This window comes from Pyrus communis, chromosome 7 (assembly GCF_963583255.1).
Source record: "Pyrus communis chromosome 7, drPyrComm1.1, whole genome shotgun sequence".
NCBI lineage: Eukaryota > Viridiplantae > Streptophyta > Magnoliopsida > Rosales > Rosaceae > Pyrus > Pyrus communis.
The window spans coordinates 467,280-487,255 of NC_084809.1; the positions used below are offsets into that span (position 1 = coordinate 467,280).

General features: G+C 34.7%; 3 protein-coding genes across 3 annotated transcripts; 2 read left to right on the forward strand and 1 right to left on the reverse strand.

The window, feature by feature from the left end:
• Positions 1-1,533: 1,533 nt before the first annotated feature.
• On the forward strand, positions 1,534-4,296 carry LOC137739053 (protein LAZY 1-like). Its single transcript, XM_068478529.1, has 4 exons — positions 1,534-1,600; positions 1,996-2,771; positions 3,045-3,327; positions 4,277-4,296. Exons 1-4 carry the CDS (start codon positions 1,534-1,536, stop codon positions 4,294-4,296), a joined length of 1,146 nt encoding a protein of 381 aa, XP_068334630.1.
• A 1,687-nt stretch (positions 4,297-5,983) lies between these two features.
• LOC137739201 (uncharacterized) lies at positions 5,984-6,361 on the reverse strand. Its single transcript, XM_068478747.1, has 2 exons — positions 6,267-6,361; positions 5,984-6,143 (listed from the first exon to the last, which is right to left on the reverse strand). The coding sequence occupies exons 1-2, from the start codon at positions 6,359-6,361 to the stop codon at positions 5,984-5,986; spliced, it is 255 nt and encodes an 84-aa protein (XP_068334848.1).
• Positions 6,362-14,743: 8,382 nt separating this feature from the next.
• LOC137741136 (probable WRKY transcription factor 75) lies at positions 14,744-18,597 on the forward strand. The gene is made up of 2 exons (XM_068480939.1): positions 14,744-15,284; positions 18,244-18,597. Exons 1-2 carry the CDS (start codon positions 14,797-14,799, stop codon positions 18,419-18,421), a joined length of 666 nt encoding a protein of 221 aa, XP_068337040.1. The 5' UTR covers positions 14,744-14,796; the 3' UTR covers positions 18,422-18,597.
• Positions 18,598-19,976: the final 1,379 nt, after the last annotated feature.

The following is a 19,976-nucleotide window of genomic DNA, read 5'->3' on the forward strand; positions in this document are numbered from 1 at the left end:
TACCATACAAAAACAACAAAGAATATGAACCAGACCAAAAAACAGAAACTGTCTAATCCAATACTTTTCCAAAACTACTGGATTGGAAGTGTTTGTTGTGGTGTATGGAAGGTGAAATGGGCTGTGATTGTCTCTGTCTTTGGTCCTCCAAAAGTAGCTAAAAATAAGGATACCCTAAAACTAATGGTTGGCATTTTGACAGATTTGGGCAAGCTTGTCTCAATTATAGAGGGTGACTCATTATTCACCAGTCTTGTCCCAAAAAAGGAAAACAAAACGAAACGAAGAGGCTATTCATATTACGGGTTACTTCCATGTGCAGAACGTTTGTTTTTTAACACAATATCGACGACATAACAATAGAATGTCCGGTATATAAACCCACCGGACTAGCACGATACATCTCTTGCATTTGCATAACAAATTCTGCAACTATCAATATACTTTCTGCAAAAGCAGTTATATTCAATGCTTTGAAGCGAATTCTTAGACTCGGTTTACATGCATAAACTATGAATGTACTTTCTGTAAAGGACTCTTCCTTTCTCTTCGATGAGAGATTTTTCCATGCATCCGGAACACAAGATGGTACACCTCATGTCATTGTACGAGAGATTTTTTTTTTCCAAGTGTTCAGGCACTTATATAATAGCATATGACGTATGTGTCCGTGTTTCAGACACAATAAAAAATCTCTCTTCTATGCTTTATCTGCCACGTGTAACTACCGAGCCCACTTGTAAGACAGTAAGAGGTCTAATCGAGGATGTAAGCACGAAGGGCTAATGGCTTTGTCTCTAAGCCTACAGCAGCATTACCCTTTCCATAAATACTTAACTTCCAGAGATGCGTGCGGGCCATGCTAATATTTCTGGGCCAGCAACCTTGACCTGCTGCCTCCCCCATCCATAAGATACTTGGACATGGTAAACAAGACAACCGGTCGAAACCAAACCTCGATCAATAGCTACTGACGTCAAAATTATAACTGCACGAAAGGTTTAGATTACTGGTATTAGTATTGTTATTAGTACCGTATACAGAAAGAAACAAGCAGAATTGCCTATACCCCTTTTCCCCTCGGGTGCATCGTTGTGATACTCCAAACCGCAATTGTTACGACGTTTATGGAGATTTATGTGAAACATTATTACACGTTGATTAAAGCTTACATACGACTTTACTAATATACTAATGCATACTCGAACCACCCTTCAATTTGTTTACATGATTTGGCCTTGACAAGAATAGCCAACTACAGTCTTGTATCTTTCTAAATGTTTCTCTCTACTCAACCATCGTCAGATTCTTCTAGCAATCAGTGACTTCCACCTCGCTTGGAATTCCTAACGAAAAGAAGTTGTTCTGCCCCTCTTCCTAACATCTCTGTTTAAAGCCAATCTTGCATGCAAACTAATATAACATCAAGACCTCAAAGAAACACGAAAATGAAGGTACGTGTACACTCGAACCAAATTTATAACGACAGTTGTTTTCAATATTTTTGACTTTATCTTAGCATTACTTGCATTGATGCAGTTATTACAATGGGTGCACGACAAATTTCGGCACGGTACCATTGAGCCTCGCAAGGATCTCAGTAAGTAATGCTAAGTAATGTACTAAGAATTCACATATAATCAGGTTACAAAATTAGCATAACAATCGACTTTGCTATATTATGCTGCAGTTAAGAACTAAGAGTTCATCGATTCTACATAATTAACGTGAATAACCGATATTTGAATTCTGCTTGTCCAAAAAAATCTCGGAATCTCAAGAAAAAGTTGGAAACCAAGTGGTCTCACGACCACGGACCAACTTATACTAACTAATGAAGTCATTCAGCCATCAGCTGACAGTTTATTTGGCGAGCAGTGCAGCCACTGAGATGACGTGTTTATATGCACAGATCAATCCTTTCTTCCATTGTTATTTTCGGACCTAATTCTTTGTGTAACTAACTTCAGGGTACCCTTTTGTTTGCCTTTTCAGCTCAGCCATCACTTGATGACCAAGATGCCTATATGAAGTCAAACTTTGGCTCCAGATACGGATCTACATCCTTGCAGCCACCTGCAAGAGACCAAGAAAAATCTTTTGCTGAATCTGAAGCCAAGAGAGAAGAAGAAACATCTGCTACCATCTCAGACCTGTTTCATGGTTTTCTCACCATTGGAACTCTTGGCTCAGAATCAAGTATCAATGAGCCTGAAACACCAACTTTTGCGACGACTTTAGAGAACTTAACTCAGCAAAAAGCAGAGGTAACAGAGAACGACTTGAAGCTCATCAGCTATGAGCTAGAGAAGTTTCTTGAGGCTGAGACAAAGGAAGAAGGGGTCTGTGCATCATCAGCAAGGGACAGTAATGCTAGCTCTATTACACTCAGTGGCATGCAAATGGAGGAATCTGAAGATGAAGAATACTGGACTGCAGCATATCCACTCAAAGGATATCTCTTTGGGTCCTCAACTGAATTACCAGAAACAACAATGGAGGCAAAGAAAGAAAAGACATCACTGCAAGAGCTGTTTGACAGGACCAAAATCACAACTGATTATAAGGAGAAAAGTGAGATTGAGGAGATAGAAGTCAAACATAAGCATAGATCTGCAATGGGGTTCATGAAGAAGATGATTAAAAAATTCCATTCTTCTTCAAAGAGATCTTCCCCTTCTACAGGTGGTGATGCAACTGATCCTGTTTCCATCAAGAAGAAACTTGGTGAGGCATCTGATTCTCTTTCAACCAAGAAGAAACCCCGTAAGGTTGGGTTCCTACAGCTAGATCTTCTTAGAACAGTGCATCTGATGGCTCTTCATCACACACACACACACAAATACACACACACGGAGGTACATAAGTACATACACACAGAGAACAGTTAAACAATATATAGTAGTGTTTCCATTAGATGTCTTCATCAGACAACAATCATTCTTTTAATAATTTGTCCCAAACTGCCTGGTGCAGCCTTCACTTATATTGGGAATAAAAAAAGATAAAACTTCACATTCAAATTTATTGTGTCTTACATGCAGGTCTTACGTATGTTCCATAGAAGGATCCATCCTGAAAGCTCTATAGCTGCTAGAGAATCGGTCAAGTCCGAGAAATATAAGAAGAAGAATAATTCCAGTGCAGGTAGTGGTTGTAATGAAAATATGATGCTCATGGGGGGAGACAACGGAAGGTTCCCTGACGGGGCAAGGGCAAAGGAGGGGACTGAAAATTGTAAAAAATTCATGAACTTTCCCCAATACAGGCAGAGTGGCAGCGGTTCTAGGAGAAAGGGAGAGCACTGGATCAAAACAGATGCAGAATGTAAGTATCACTTTTATTCATTGCTGACGTAATTTGATTTAGTCCCCACAGGTTCTGGCAAATCAAGTACAGAACACCAAAAATCCAGGAGAACAAAAAGTGCACAACATCTAAGAAAAAGTTCAAACACTACCATCAGCCTTTTCGAAAAAAGAAACTTTAAGAGAAACCACAATGAACTGAACCTATATCCTACTATTGTACAACAACAACCAAGCCTTATCCCACTAGGCCTAGTTTGGTACTGAGCTGATTCTGAAAAAAGTGGCTATCAAAAAAAGTTGGGAGCTTTTTTATGTTTGGTAAACATTCAACTTCAGCTTTTGTTCATAGTTTTGGGTGAAAAAAAGCCAAAAACACAAAGCTGCAAAACCCAGCTTTGAAAAACCAGTTTTTTTTTCACATTTGTTTTACATAAAAGTTTATCAAACACTATAATACTGTTTTTTTTTCTTTTCAAAAGCACTTTTACAAAAAAGTTTACCAAACACTCTACTGGTTTATTTCATAGCTGCTTATTCTCACAGCACAGTAGAAGCAGTTTTTTTTCAAAGCACAGCAATACCAAACCTAGCTGTATGAATTACTCCGTATTTTTTCTTACAATCTCTTTCAAAGTCTCTATAACCTACTGTTGTACTTCTAGAAAATGATTTTTGAGGAAAGGAGCACACATAAACTTGGAACAAACAAAAGGAAATGAAAAACCCAAGTAAAAATAAAAATTATCTGTAATATGACATTAACGTCCAGAATACATTAACCCAAAAAAACAATGTTTCTGAATACATTGTCATTTCATGAAAGAAAAACTCGCTCGGATCTATCTAAGTCATTTCGTGGCAAGTTTTTCCACATAAGCACCACATTATGTACTCAAGGTTTGGAAAAACTGAATCTACTATGAATACATTTAACAGTTTTGTACTATTTGCATTTGGCATTGCAGACTTGGTATTGGAGCTGTAGCAACCACAGTTGTAAGAAACGGACAGTGGTCGTCCTTTGTGTCGGGATGTCAATAGTGTGCTTTGTAATATTATCTTTCAGTGTGGACGTATTTGTGAGTGAGCGAGTGTTGATGAATCAAGCCAAAAGATAAGAAATATTAGATGGTAATCATCTTTCTTCAGTGTGCAGATGGACTTGTGAGTCTGTTGACAAAGTTTTATCTCAATTTCCCAATCAATCATTGTGCATTTGGATTTATATTTAATTGTCTCTATAATATACGCCTTTCTTCCTTCTTTTATAGTTTAAGTTTCATTCATTTGTAACAGAATATTATTCACACTTTTATCAGTTGCTGTCATTTCTGTCTCGAGGTTTCTCTTTCAAGATTTCTGTGTCTCAATTTCTTCAGATTATTCTTCATTTACGTCAAGACCACCTTTGTCTCACGCTCATGCTGCGAATTTGAAACCATCTTTTATCATGGCATTACTTTGAAATTCTGGTACTCATGATGATATCTGGTAAATTGTTGAAAAGCAAAAATGCTGTATACAATTCTGATGGATCATCCTATATCTATTAAAATGATTGCATACAATTGGAATATATATTTGTTCACATTATCAGATTTTTGCATACAACTAGAGATATATTCTGCTCTTCTTATATGTCTCATCACGTGATCATGTCATGTAATGTAAAGAGATAGGAACAATAGAATATATCCCCGCCGTGTTCCATCACGTGATCACATCATATCCTCGGGGACAGCCGATAATCTCCCCCTTGGCAACCATTATGTAAAAGTTGCTAAAGCTTCCTATTATTCTTCCGCTCACTCGTGTTTTTTTCCCCTTCCCCTTGAAGCCAATAAATATGACAGAAATTCATGCCAAACAAATTAGTTTACAGAATAATCACACTCAATATGCATAATGTAGCTTTCTTAATCCACAATTAAAAAAAAAAAGTTTATGCTACAAACGCTCACGTGCCAACTTCTCCTCAACCTCCATTTCCTTTTTGAACTTGGGTATGAACTCTTCATGCTCTCTCATCATTGCCATGCATCATCGGGGAAGCAAATCCTAATGACTCCCACATATCATCCGCCGCCATAGAGCAACCTCTCTCCGCCCCAACTTCAGCACCGGCAGCAGCAGCAAGCTTGCTTGCACTTCGCCACCTGAGGCTGAGCACTCTCCACCAGCTCAATCCCATTGTCCCAAAAAAAAAAAATTACTGCAACAAGCTTTACATATATGCACAAAACCAAAGAATGTCCGAATGTAAAATAATTTGTTAACACATGTTTTAACACGGGATCAACATATTTCCAAGAAAAAATTTGTTCACTTAATACAATTTTCTAATCCAAGTTTTCCCCCTGTTTTCTTTTATTCATTGTATATACATTTTGAGAATCACGATTAGCATTCTAAAATTATATTCTACACTCCTCCTCACATTTTATTTTTTAAATAGAAATTTTGAAGTGCAAAATGAGATTTTTGAAGTGCCAATTTCTTATTAAAACTTTACAGGAATCGAGTGCCAATTATTACTCCTCACCTCGTTTGGCACACATTATTGATTTGGATTGGATAACCTGCTAAATCGCTAGATTCAATTCAATGCACTTAAAAGTAAAACAATCTTTCAAATCATCTCCGAGCGAAGAAATTAGATTAAATTAGTCAACTTATAGACCTTCGTAACTATAGCAATGCACAAAGGCATCCAAATTACCCAGGATGTTGCATGCCTTCTCCACCGCCTCATCAAAAGCTCCCTCCCTCTCGTCCTCCATGTCCACGTCCACCATCTCCACCGGCGCCACCTCACCCTCCAGTGAGGCCGTTCTTTTCCCATCAACACCAACCTGCTTATTCAAAACCACAAACAAACAAACAAAAATCAAATCTTTAATAGGCAGAACAGAAGGAATCTCACCCATTTGATTCAACCCATTGAGGTTTAATCACCTGCAGCCGCGTTGGGCCAGAGAGAAGGCGATGCTCTGTGAAATCTCGTCGCCATTGGAGGTGATCAGGACTTTCTTCGCAGGAGGACTCCCCATTTGTTGGCTGATATAATCAAGCAAGGATCAAGCTGCTGTGCTGCCACTCCTATATACACAATTAATATTAATTGAAAAAGGATGGTGTCTATGTAATAAGAACACGTGAAAAGCGAGCGAGTTACATTGTTGGAGGCGGGCTCGGTCAGTCTCGTCTTCTCGCTGACATCGATGAAGACGATGGATTAAATATTTAATCTTTGTTTCTGCAATGGCTGTAATACGAGCGCTGCAGTGCTTATTATATGCGAACCAAATCGTAACGCTGGATACTTGAGTAAATGTCGGGTTAAAGTCCGACCCTGTGAGAGACCCGTACAGATGGTGATGGCACTGGCTGCAATTTTGTGCAACGCCAGTTGGTAAGAAACCGTTTACTGGAACAGGAGCTATCATTTTTTATTTTAGCTAGACTAAATTGGTAGATTAAATTTGCAAATTAAATGATGCATCATTAATAAAAAATAAATACGTTAATCAACACTTAAATAATAATCTAATCATTAACCATGTCATTTAGTTTACCAAATTTAATAGTCATCTAACATTACCCTTCCTTCATTATATAGGTGGAAAGAAAGTATAATTTTCAGTTTACATGATATATCAACTTGAGAACTTGTTCCGTGCGGCTGCTGATGTTTGGCTAGTTAACTTCTTGTGGAGTTAAAAGAAAAACCTTTAATGAAAAGCACCTAATAAACTTTTGTTAATAATAAGGACAAAAACAATGGTGCCATAGCATTATCAAGCATACAACGAATTTGGGGTGTGGTGATAGCATTCTAATTAAGTTAAAGTTTGGTGACACTGTCAACTATTTATTCACAAATTATTTAAAACTACTCCAAAAATATATTGTCCATGGTGTATGTTTGTTAAGGATAAATTGTTAAATAAACATTATCAATTGAAGGGATGAAAACCCTAATAGTACTGTACCAATAGATGTAAGGTACATACCTAGTATTCATGGATAAATGAGTCAATATTTAAGAAGTCTGAAGTTTACTTTGAAAATGACAAATCCGTAATCAATTTATTTATCAAATTCTTTCGTATAAATATATCATTGAATGAAGGGAACATTATCTAACCAATAGGTAACAACTTGAACCATTAACTTAATCATTGTTTATAATTTTGGTCGTATTACCTAATGTTTTGTTGGTCGCTACTTCTTTTTCGACATACACCATAAATACAAGTTTCTGATCAAAGATAGACGCGTGGCGAAGTGGGATTTTGTAGTGGTAAGTTCGCGGTGTAGATTGACGGGGGTGGCCGAACTGGGCATCAAGCAGTCGTAGTATGAATGGAAGTTGCACTCAAACTTTTTTCTGAAGGCTTGCTGAAGAGGGCCTTGATCTTTGGACCCAATTGACCAAGAATTAGAAGGGCTTCAGTCAAACAATAGCATTAGTACAAAGCAGCAACAATTCCTGCATAAATTTATCTTGATTGTGACTCAAGCACCATTTGATTTACTGACATCCATACTTATGAACGACAATTGTTATATACACATAATAGAATAAACTATTTTTACAAAAATACGTGAAATTCTTGGTGAAAAGGATAAAATTTTCAATGTTATCATTCACACTAAAAAAATAAGGCGTAGTATGCCTATAATGGTGGAGTATGATAAGGACAAGGATCTAGAGTATAGTATTAATAAATAATCCACGTATTATAACATGAGTGAATAAATAGTAACATATTAAGGTGTGGCGATCGTACTAAAAAAACATAATGCTTAACAACCTCATCGTTCACATCTCTGCTTATGAACGATACTTGGCTTCAAAATAATTGTGAATGAATTTCTCCGCAAAACACTTTGTGGCTAATTTTTGGAACTTCATGTTTATTGTGGAGACAAAAATTAACTACAGCCAGTAAGAGAAGACCATGTGGACAATATGTTTAGTATGACTAGCACAACGTCCTAGTTCCAAAACACTGCTTTGATGTGACCTATGATGGATTTTAGTCATCCAAGGTCATTTAGGCTTCCAAAATTCATTTTAAATTATGTAATAAAAATCTGTCTTTTCTTTTGTCGTCCGATTAATGTTTTGTTTTTAGTTTCCAAAGACTCTTAGCCTTTCCAAGGTTGTGTTTAATTCTATTTAAGTCATTTGTCTCTCCATGTAAGGCATCATTCAAGGTTTAATAAAAAAAACCTTTGAGATTTTATCACTATTCTAGTGGATTCCAGCTTTCCAATTTTTTTGGGTTTGCGTTTGTATTCCTTTTACTATACTTGTAATGCGTCAATTGGTATTAGAGCAGGAATTTGGCTGTTCTAATGACAATCAATCATGGGAGAAGTGAAATCCTCGGCAACATTCATGCGACAGTACTAAATATTGAAGGGGAATGTTATGGGATTCCCCGTGGCCAACCTCATCAATTTAACTTTGAAGATATTGAAGATATTCCTTACTTTGGAGGAAGTTTGTATGTTGAAATTTTCAAGATTGGGTAGATGAAATCGGGCATTACTTTGAGATCAAGAAAGTTCCAAAAAAGAAGATGGTAAAGATGGCTTCATCTAGACTATCATCTACAAGAACCCTGAGAAAGACAAGGCAAGTTGAAGATCAAAACATGGCGAAAGATGAAAAGAGTTCTTGTCGAATGGTATTTTCCTTCATATGGCTTTATGTTTGATGATGTTGATGATCGTACAATTTAACATGATAAATTGGCTTTTGACTCTACTGCTGGATTTTTGAATCAATTGGATTGTGAAAAATTGATAGAGCAAACAAGAAAATTTCAGAAGCTCTTAAGAAAATAATTGATACGCCATGTTGGGCAAATGAAAAAAAAAGGAAGTTGTTGAACCAGTTGACAACCCTATCAAAGTTGAAAAAGATATTCACAAAGGAGAAACTCCACAAGTGATTACGAACGAAAACAAAAAAAAGATGTACCTCAAAAGACCAATGTGGAGGTGTCTTTAATACAAGAGAAGTCGCGGTCAAGTTCTTCTCAAGTTGAGGAGATCATGAGAAAGGAGAACAAGATTGAGGAAGACGAGATCTTGCGAGTTGAAATCCCACAAGAATACATCCATGAAAATCAAGTATTGTTTAATCTGAAAATATTATGATTGACATGGTTGTCGGTGATAAAGTCGATGTGGAATTAAACTGCAAGATTGGGGAAACAAGTAAATTTGGAATGCATGAAGAGGCTAGATTATCAAGTTGGATATTCTAATTTTTGTATGGTATTAGATCTTTTGTGATTCCAACTGAACACCAAGAATATTGGGTTCGTCGGGTTGAAGTATATGTCTACTCATCAAGGTTCATGTCAACCCTAGTTCTTTGCAAGATGAACAGGCAACTTCTTTATGAGTGAAGGTGACTGATTTAGGACAAGATTGGAGTGGATTTTTACGAGGAAAAGTAAAACAAGGAAGCGCTTTATAATTGATAAGACAAACAGACGTATTGGATTTTTGCAGATTTGATGTCCAAGCTCCATTTTGGTGTATAGTACTTTTCTGAAAAGAGCATAATATCCCGATTCAAACTCACTGTTTTGCCATCAACTATGATGGATTTTAGTCATTTGAAGTTGTTTTGGCTTCCAAAACTGTATTTTAAATTCAATAATAAAAATCAGACTTTTAATTTGTGGTCCGATTAATGTCTTTTTTAATTTCCAAAGGCTCTTAGCCCTTCCGAGGCTGTGTTTAATTCTATTTAAGTCATTTGCTCCCTAGATAAGACACCAAGTCAGAAATAATCAAAACAACCATTTGTTTTATCCCAATCTCTGTTGGATTTCAGAAACCTTTGTTCTTCATAATTTACATTTGTAATCCTTATACGCTCGTGCTGCGTCACTGCTCATGCATTCATTCAAGTGAGGTAATTGGAATAAGCACCTTACAACCCACATTCCAGAAACAGTATTGTCAAATTTTGTTCCTTTACGAATCACAAAATTTAAATCGATCGCATTATAAAGAAATGGTGGGCGAAGCTTGCTGAGGCTCAAGATGTCAAATATGACTGCTTTCGCCCTGGTTTCATGATCTGTGATGGAAACGTGTAAACAACGATTTAAAGCTGTGAGCAGAGCTGCCGAGTTAAATGTTCGGATAAGATTCCGTCTCTGGTTATCTCGACGCTTGAAGACACGAAGCAATGAGGTTAAAGTGACCCATTTTCAAAATCGGATGGAAACTGGAAAGTAGATGCCTGCATTTTCCCTTTGTCTATGTTGGAAATGATTAGAGTGCCTACATTTTTGTCCATGGTTGTTGAATATTTTTCAACTGCCTTTCTGGTATATTGCGGTCCGTCATTCGTTAAACCGTTTTCCAATTCGAATAATCAAAGTTCAAATGGCTTCCGTGAAGAATTCATCCAATAATTTATAAATTTATATTTTCAAAAAAGTTCGTACAATACTTTTGTGTTTATGAGCCGAAGTTTTAACACAAGAAAATCGAAGTATATATTTTATTCGATATAAACTCTTTTTTCTTGAAGATCCACTATAATAATGAGAAAGATTTCTGCATATATGCATAAATCGGTCGATAATATAAAAGTCTGGCAAATCAAAGACATTGAATCATCTACTTCTGTTCGTTACGTTGTTAGAGTAGTTCTTGCCGAAAGTTTGAACTGTCAACAAAATATTATCAGATTCATTAGTATTAAATGTTCTCTATTCATTAGAATTACAAACAATAAATCATGTACACTAAATTCATTTAAATTATGGAAAGAAAGAGAGTTTGGATCCTGGATGCAACGAGTTGAAGTGAAAGTTTTTATCTACCAAGGCAATCCACCACTTCAACAAACATGATCTTTCAAACAATGCGGATCCACCTTGGGGCAAGGTGAGTTAGCTGACTCCCCCAAGCTTAGAAATTCTCCATGGAAGAGCTGCTAGCCTCATGCCTTTGTATGTGTTGCTATGAGCATCTTTCGATAAGCTCACTCGCCATATGTCGGCATGGTTTTCAAAAGTTATTCACATGAATTGACATGCTTGCTTGGAAGTTAGTGTCAGCCGATAGGCATGCAATATGACTTGGCAAATGACCTCAGACATATCACGGCTCAATAAAATGTCAATTTAGATGCTATCCGGCCAAAAAAAATTTTACATACTACGGGCACTATTCTTAATGACACCTCCTCTAAATTTTTTAGATCCGCCATTGCTTTCAAATGCCGGAAAATTAATATGTTCAGTAAATATTAAAACAAAAATACGGAAAAAGAGGAAAATATGTGTTCAAATCCGGAAAAAGAAAAATCAAGCACAGGGGCTCGTGTGCATGATTGCAAGTTTGCAACATAACGTGTGGAATTTGACTACTTGAGGGTTCAACATCTTTTGAAAACAATCCAAGTACTTTTAGTTTGCTTTTCAAATTTGTTATTATCGACCCAATCACGTGAACCTCTTTTTCCAAATTCAAACACATGTCTTTGTATCTCGGAATTTGTCTTTAGACCAAACTAATCAGATTTCGATTTCCTGGTGAATGCCTAAACGAGTTTAGTGTTTTTGTTTTGTATTTTTGGTCTATGTGTAAAAGTCTTAACTCTTCAACTTATTGCATCCGGATTCAAATCCTTTTCAATTTAAGATTAATTAATATACTATTATCCCCTGTAATTAAGAAATACAAATTAAAAAAAATTCTATTAAACATCTTAAAAAATGTCCGCATAATTGTCATTTGGTAATATACTTATGCCTCAAATGTTTAATCTTTATACGCACACAAATGCATATATCATCAATTTTTTAGGGACTCACCTTGTACATGTGCGGATATACGTAAGTACAAGTAATGAAAATATTTTTTCAAGAAAAAAAGGTAATGAAAATATCCTTCCAGAAGATCTGGATGCTGGCTACCATTAAAATACAGGTGTTTGTTCTTAAAATGCACATGATAAAAAAAAAAAAAAAAAATTTGAATGTTGCATGATATGAAAGGTTATAGTGAACAACTTTTTACATATTTATGCTAAGCTAGCATTTCGTGGAAACCACGGGTAGGGTGTCTGTTTGTGTTTGCACACAATTTGCAGACATATATATATATATATATATATAATGCACTACAAAACCAAGAATCTAGCCCTAAAATTAATTTCATGATTTGATCAAAGTTAATTAAGTAAAGATACTATTATTATTATTAAACAGAGTCCGTATTGGACGCGCGACATATGGTCCAACTACTGCAAAATTCAACACATGTGCGCTGTCTATTTACACACACACACACACACACTCTGTATATAGCTAGTCTCCAGTCCAAAGGCAACTGCTCTTAGTCTACGTTTTGACTTGTGCCAATTGAGAATTGTGTGAACATATACCTACATATTATTTATATTACCAAGCAAAGGGAACCGAACATGCATCACTACCAACTTTGTCAAACTCTCATTTACTTGTGTGTTTCTACTTTTTTATCAAAGTTCCTGAAATTAATGTGATAATTTATTTTTATGTACGTTACTATATTTTTTTAAATTAAAAATTAAAATTTATAGTTGTTTATATTAATGAGATTTTAAATAAAAAACCATAATTTGTGGGATTAAAAATATTAAAATATAAATATATTATTATGTGTGTGTGTATGTCACATTCCGGCCCGGGCGGGACCACTTCCAGGGCTCGACTCCACTGTAGCACGATATTGTCCGCTTTGGGCCCCCAGCACACCCTCACGGTTTTGTTTCTGGGAACTCACGAGCAACTTCCCAGTGGGTCACCCATCATGGGAATGCTCTAGCCCCATTCTCGCTTAACTTCGGAGTTCCTACGGAACCCGAAACCAGTGAACTCCCAAAAGGCCTCGTGCTAGGTAGAGATGAGAATATACATTTAAGGATCACTCCCCTGAGCGATGTGGGATGTCACAGTGTAAACATGGATACAATCATCAAAATTAACCAAAAAATTATTGTACCAAAACATGGGTATATTCTTCAAAATCACCAAATATGTATATATATATATATATATATATATATATATATATATTAGGCTTAATAATATTAGTAAATTTCTTCGATTAAACTTAACATGGATACATTCTCAAATCAACAAAAAAAAAAAATGTACCCATATAAGTTTAAAAATGGATTAGAAAAAAATTGAATAGATTTTATATAAAAAAAAGGGTACATTTTACCCATAACAAATTGGTATATTTAAGAATGAGTACATTTTAAGATTAAAAATTTGAAAAAAATTACATGAATGGTACATATAATTAGCATGAGTACATTTAGCAAAATTAAAAATGGGTACAAATAAATAAATAAATATGGGTACAAATACAAATAAAACTTTATAAAATATGGGTACAAAAAGAAATTATTATATGGGTACAGATTAAAACTAAAAAGAAAATTGGAACAAATTAAAAAATGGTTGCAAATTAAAAATGGGTACAAACTAAAAATAAAAATATACGATAAAAAATTTAGCCATGCATATAAATATACTAATTGTAACATTTTTAACATTAAATGAATATATTAGAAATAAAAAATATTTTATTATTGAAATAATTAATGATGTTATTAATATCAAAGACCTTGATCAAAAAATGAAAATGAATAAGGTTTTAATCAAAAGAGTGACAAAAGGAAGGATGAAAACCTAATTTCTCTTAAAAAAAATGTACATGTGATGTTATATGATTGGTATATAATTGATTATATACTCGTATCATGACAATTATTCTTTTGTAATCCGATATTATTTCACTCCAAACTCTGCCATTCATTTATCCAATGTACATAACTAATAAAAAGTAAAGAAGTAATGTCGTAGTCGTAAGGGCAATGATGAAGCCGCCACCATTATTCCAACAAGGTATCAACAGTTGCCTCACTCCTCCTTCTAACTACCATGATGACGTCTTTTTCTAATCAGACCCGCTGATGAAGCTCTAATTATCGTTTACTAAGTTGGACAATTTTCGTGCCCTTTACGACATGTCTCAGTTCTCACCCTATATATGCATATCATATCATATCTCTCATGGTTTTTGAATTATTTAGCATTAATTTATTATTTTACATTTGGTGTATATATATGATTTAGAAGAGGAGGAGTTTCGAACTCGGAACGCATGTATAGAAACCCAACACCCTATCCATTAGGATATTGAACCACATATATTCAAATCATATATTTACGACTTTGTGTATATGTGTTAAGGAGAAAGGAAGTTTCGAACCCAAAACGCAAGTATAGAAACCCAACACCTTATCCACTACGATATTAGACCACATACATTCAAATCATATATTTACAACTTACAAAGTTTTTGGCCATTGGCTAGCCGCCTCTAGCTAGCTTTATATACTGCTTCTATTTTGGCTAGCGCCATCAACCCTATATAGCCCATCATGGAGACGTATCAAATGTTCTTTCCTTGCTCCTCATCAGCTAATTATCCAAACCCTAATTCCACAAATACAGATCATCATCATATGGGAAGCTCTAACGTTTACACGAATAACTTTGATGGGCGTGTTGATCAAACTTCAGATGGGTTGTTGCGCTTGAGATCGAAGTCGAAAACGGAAAACCACGTTGGATCATCGTCAGGTGAAGTATTAGTTCATAAAGATGGTCATCCGCACCAACAATATTATCAGCAGTATTATCCGAGTGCAAATGCAAGCATGAATAATATTGTTGTTGGAGCTGATCAGAGCAGGGTCGATCCTCATCGGGCCAATAATAATTATTCAGAGAAAAAGAATCAGGGGGAGAAGAAGATGAAGAAGCCAAAATATGCTTTTCAAACAAGAAGTCAGGTCGATGTACTTGACGATGGCTATCGGTGGAGAAAATACGGTCAAAAAGCTGTGAAAGCCAACAAGTTTCCCAGGTACATACATATAGCTATATACCTTCATTATATTTTTGTTCCATCTTTCTATATGATTGTTGAAAAATCTATTATACTTTGGTGTATGACATGAATCGGGGCAATGAAAAGTTAAAATCCTTTATTTATTTTTTATTCAGTCAAATGGTCCAAAATAATAAGACATCTCGAAAACTCGGTGCATACCATGCTTTGGTGCTTGTGTTTCATTTGATTTTCGTACTGTGATTTTGATGCTTGTGTTTCAGATTTGTTTTGGTTTTTGCGAATACATTAGTGCAAGCTAGTAGATTCCACTAATAAAGCAAGATTAGGGATGACAATTCTAATAATTAAACTCGATAACCATTGATAACCATCCGATTAGATTAGATTTGGGTATGAAAATTTAGGTGTATTTTGAGTATGGGGAAAAATCGTGATTATTATTCGATTATGGTTTTGGATATGATTATAGGGGTCCCAAATCCGTATCCATCTCCAAACCCGAACTGAATAATATATATTATATAATATTAAATTATTAAAAATATATATATATTTATTATTCACTGAATCCATTACCTTGAGAATACAAAAATTGTATTGTGTGAGTTGCATTTTGTGGAAAAGTTAAAAAGTTTTAATATGAATCAAAATTTATGAGAATTCAATGGTACTTATGGGAGATATCAAAGATCAAACCAACATTATCAACATTTAGTTTTAAATTTTATGCTTCACAATATCCATTCATTAAATCATTTTATACATAACATATTTAATGACTAAATTAATTTTTACTAAATTATCATGCGTCAATTGAATGAATATATTTTTTTTATTGATGAAGATGAATATAACCGTTAACCTATGAGGAATCTGTTACTTGGTGGGTATGGTTATGGATAATACTTGATAGTTAATTTGTGGTTATGGATATGGTTAGTTTTCGTGGTTATGGAGATGAATATAGCATTTCCATCCCTAAACCGAACAATTGCCATCCCTAAGCAAGATCCTAACTTGATTTTCCACTAAGAAGTGTATCGGGCATATAGGCGAAGGAAAATTGGGGGATCTCTCCTTTATTTACTTCAGCTTTCACATTCTAATGAATATTGAAAAACTGAAAAACAGTTACTAAACAGTTTTTTGTTTTTTAAATTTCTTTACAATGAAAATTTTGAAATTAAAGTTTGAAATGGTTGGCACATAATTTTACATTGCTACCCAACAAATATGAAGTTTTAACGCAAAAACTGTCGGTATAAATAAGAATGATGTCACCCAATATAGGTATATATATAAAATTTAGGGACACTTAGTTTTCGGTCCCTTTTGATCATATATTATAGACTCACATCTTATTAGTTTAAAATCTTTAATTCAAGTCCTCCATTTATTACATTGTGATCAATTACATTCTACTAGCTCACCTTAACGATGAACATATGTGCACCTTAAATTACTAACCTTTCCACTGAGACCTCTAAATTATCCAATCTAATTAACCTCCAAATTATCCCAAATTTATATCACATATCAGTGATATCAGGCACACCAAATATTAGTTTAATTTGATTTTCAAATTTGAAATAATCTGCACTGCTTACTGGTGGGTACAACCTAGCCAACGAGAACCCACACACAATTTTCTTCTATAAAATCACCCAAGCAATCCAAAAGTTGCAGAGTACAAAATCATAACACTGTTAATTGTAGTATATTTGCGGTACAATTGTTTATGTTTCAATCTTTGTACCCATGAACCAAAATTTTCTTGTCTTTCTACCCACAAAGTGCAAATTAAACCTGCCTTTTGTGTTCATCTTTGTACCCATCTATAATATTATCTCAGATTTATATGTACCCACTGTAATTGTACCCCAACAAAGGAATTGTGAGAAAGAATGTACCAATTGTAATGTGGAACTCAAATATACACGTTATTTGAGACTCATAATTGTGAGAAAGAATGTACCAACAAAGGAATTGTGAGAAAGAATGTACCAATTGTAATGTGGAACTCAAATATACACGTTATAAAAATTGTATATAACAAGTCCAAAAAAACCATAACATGTTTATGGGTGCAAATATCCCAAATACATCAATGGGTACATTTAAATTCACATGTACCCGTTAACTTGAATTCAAACTAAGATATAAAAGAAATAAAAAGCTATGTACTAAAACATATTTTGTTTTGCCTAATATGTAGGAATTGATTAGTTCTCAATAATCTTATGAAATTTTGAAAAGAAATGAATTAATTACATTTATGGGTGGCATAAAGTTTTAAATGTAAATATGCTGATGTGTATAAAGTAGAAGGACTTTGATCAAAAATTTAAAATCAATCGGATTTCAATCAAAGGATATTGGTGGTTCGGGATTGCATCCTAATTTCTCCTAAAATTTATTAAGATTTTCGATGTGGGATAATTATTCAACAAATTGTTTAGTGTTTAATTTGTTTTTCCTTGTTTTGAGTTCTAGCTAGGGTTTTCTCTAGCTAATTAACTGGAAGCAAAAATTTTTGATCCCTGCAAAAGTTTTCCTAACAATTATATAAATGTTAGTTTACCTTTTGATGCGGAACAAACAACTTGTGTGTAAATTGTAATATATTTGAGACGTACATGCCGTGACCCATGACTACATGGTAGAACTACAAGTTACACAAAAGGTTTACATATTCAATCTATTAGTTGATAGATTTGCTCCAGTTCTATCGTCTGGGAACTGCACCAGGTAGCAGTGTAAGATCATCAATAATCAGAACCAGTGCAACGTGATCGATCATTTCAAATTTTCAATGCCCAAAGAATAATGCATGTTCCAACTGATATTTATCTTTTGAATCATATGATTACACATATGCCTGCATGCAGGTATGCTTACTTTTTATTAATTGTATGATATGTCCTGAATATATATGGAATAACAATACTGGATCTTGCTAATTAATCTGCAGAAGCTACTACCGATGCACGTATCAAGGGTGCAACGTTAAAAAACAAGTCCAACGCCTAAACAAGGACGAAGGCATTGTGGTGACCACTTACGAAGGAACGCACACCCATCCCATCGACAAGCCTTCTGATAATTTTGAACATATCTTGAGTCAGATGCAAATTTACACCCCCTACTGAAATTATAATTAAGTATTCATTCATTCAGTTTACATAATTTCCGTATATATATTTATAGAAATATCCAAGTAATGTGCTTGCTTGCTTTTGTAAAAGAAATTGTACTCATCAATATTATTATGGAGTTTTGTACTATATATCTTAATTGACTAGGAGGTGGCCAGTGGATTTATTGACTGGTTTTGCTATGCTAATTTATCAAGTGCATGCGGGTTTATATTGATTATATTATTCTTTTTAGAGCTGTTCTGTTAATTCAATTAGTTAGGGAAGATGACCAATGTCTTCTCTTTAATTAGTTCAGTTTTATCGTTTTTCTTTTCTTCCCAATCACAAATTCAAGAATATTTCAATTAGTTTGGCAAAATTCTGTTCAATCTGATCTCAGTAGGTTTCATTTTCAATTAGGGTCCATGCCTTGATGTTCCTAGAGCATCTGCCTCACTAACTAATTTGTGCTATTGGTTGTGTTAGATTCAAGGCAATTAATTCGGAATGATCTGTAGATGTTGTATGTTAACGGAGTCATATATTTACATCGTATCAAAGCATTTCTAGATTAATTATAAACTATATGATTCTTGGGTTTGTAGTTAAAATAAGGGCCAACTACATTTCACTCTCTCTACGTTTGGGTGATTTTCAAAATGGGCCACCAGATTCCAATTTTCTCATATTGCTTCCCAAGGTTGGGAAATTGTGGCAATTTACACCTTTTGTCTATGGAGTTATTTGAATTTTCGTTAAATTGATAACATGGTGAGCATGAAACTCATAATTGGTTGATATATAAGCCATTTACACCATATTGACAAAAAAATCATCAATTTAATGAATAATTAGACATTCAAATATACAAAAGTTATATAATGATATAATTTTAAAATCTTAGGGGACAAGGTGAGAAAATTAAAACTGCCCATTTTAAAAATCATCTCAAACCTTAAGGGTGTAAATTATGATTAGCCTCGATCTCCTCTTCTCACTCTATTATTGTATCGAAATAAGGAAAGAAAAAACCTACAAGATTCTCTTAAAAAAAAGATTGTTTTATTCACACCCCACATCTACTTTTCAATTAATCTTATAAACTTTTCCATACTACTCTCACACCCCAGATTTTCTACATACACCTCCGTACACCCCACATCAACTTCCTATTCCGTAATTATTTGATCATTATCCTACGTGTTTCAATTCTTAACTGCACATTTTTGTAGCAAATGTTGGCATCTTGTTCATGATCAACCAAACTTGAATACAGATTTCCTGTTGCTCACACATCAGGGCATCAGGTCTAACCATCTAGAAGCTAAATATTTTTGAACACTAAATATCCAAGAGTCAATAATTAATCATCTCTTCTATCAAGGCAATCGCAAATAAACCTTCCCACTCCATCACCTCAATATAAGCTTCCTCAGGATCTCCAGAATGAGAGGTTTCCTCCTAAGTGAGCTTGGTTTTCCAGTTTTCGTCTACTTTGTAGCCGCTGACCCTAGCTATGGTCAAGGTTGGTGGCAGTCATCTTTTCCTTCTCTTTTATGTTTCCTTT

Excerpts from the sequence above, each read along its gene's own strand:
- LOC137739053 (XM_068478529.1), top strand. The coding sequence starts at position 1,534 with ATGCAGTTATTACAATGGGTGCACGACAAATTTCGGCACGGTACCATT. Across the intron at positions 2,772-3,044 it reads CCAAGAAGAAACCCCGTAAG|GTCTTACGTATGTTCCATAG; the intron begins GTTGGGTTCCTA and ends TCTTACATGCAG. Across the intron at positions 3,328-4,276 it reads GATCAAAACAGATGCAGAAT|ACTTGGTATTGGAGCTGTAG; the intron begins GTAAGTATCACT and ends TTGGCATTGCAG.
- LOC137739201 (XM_068478747.1), bottom strand. The coding sequence starts at position 6,361 with ATGGGGAGTCCTCCTGCGAAGAAAGTCCTGATCACCTCCAATGGCGAC. Across the intron at positions 6,144-6,266 it reads CTGGCCCAACGCGGCTGCAG|AACGGCCTCACTGGAGGGTG; the intron begins GTGATTAAACCT and ends TGATGGGAAAAG.
- LOC137741136 (XM_068480939.1), top strand. The coding sequence starts at position 14,797 with ATGGAGACGTATCAAATGTTCTTTCCTTGCTCCTCATCAGCTAATTAT. Across the intron at positions 15,285-18,243 it reads AAAGCCAACAAGTTTCCCAG|AAGCTACTACCGATGCACGT; the intron begins GTACATACATAT and ends ATTAATCTGCAG.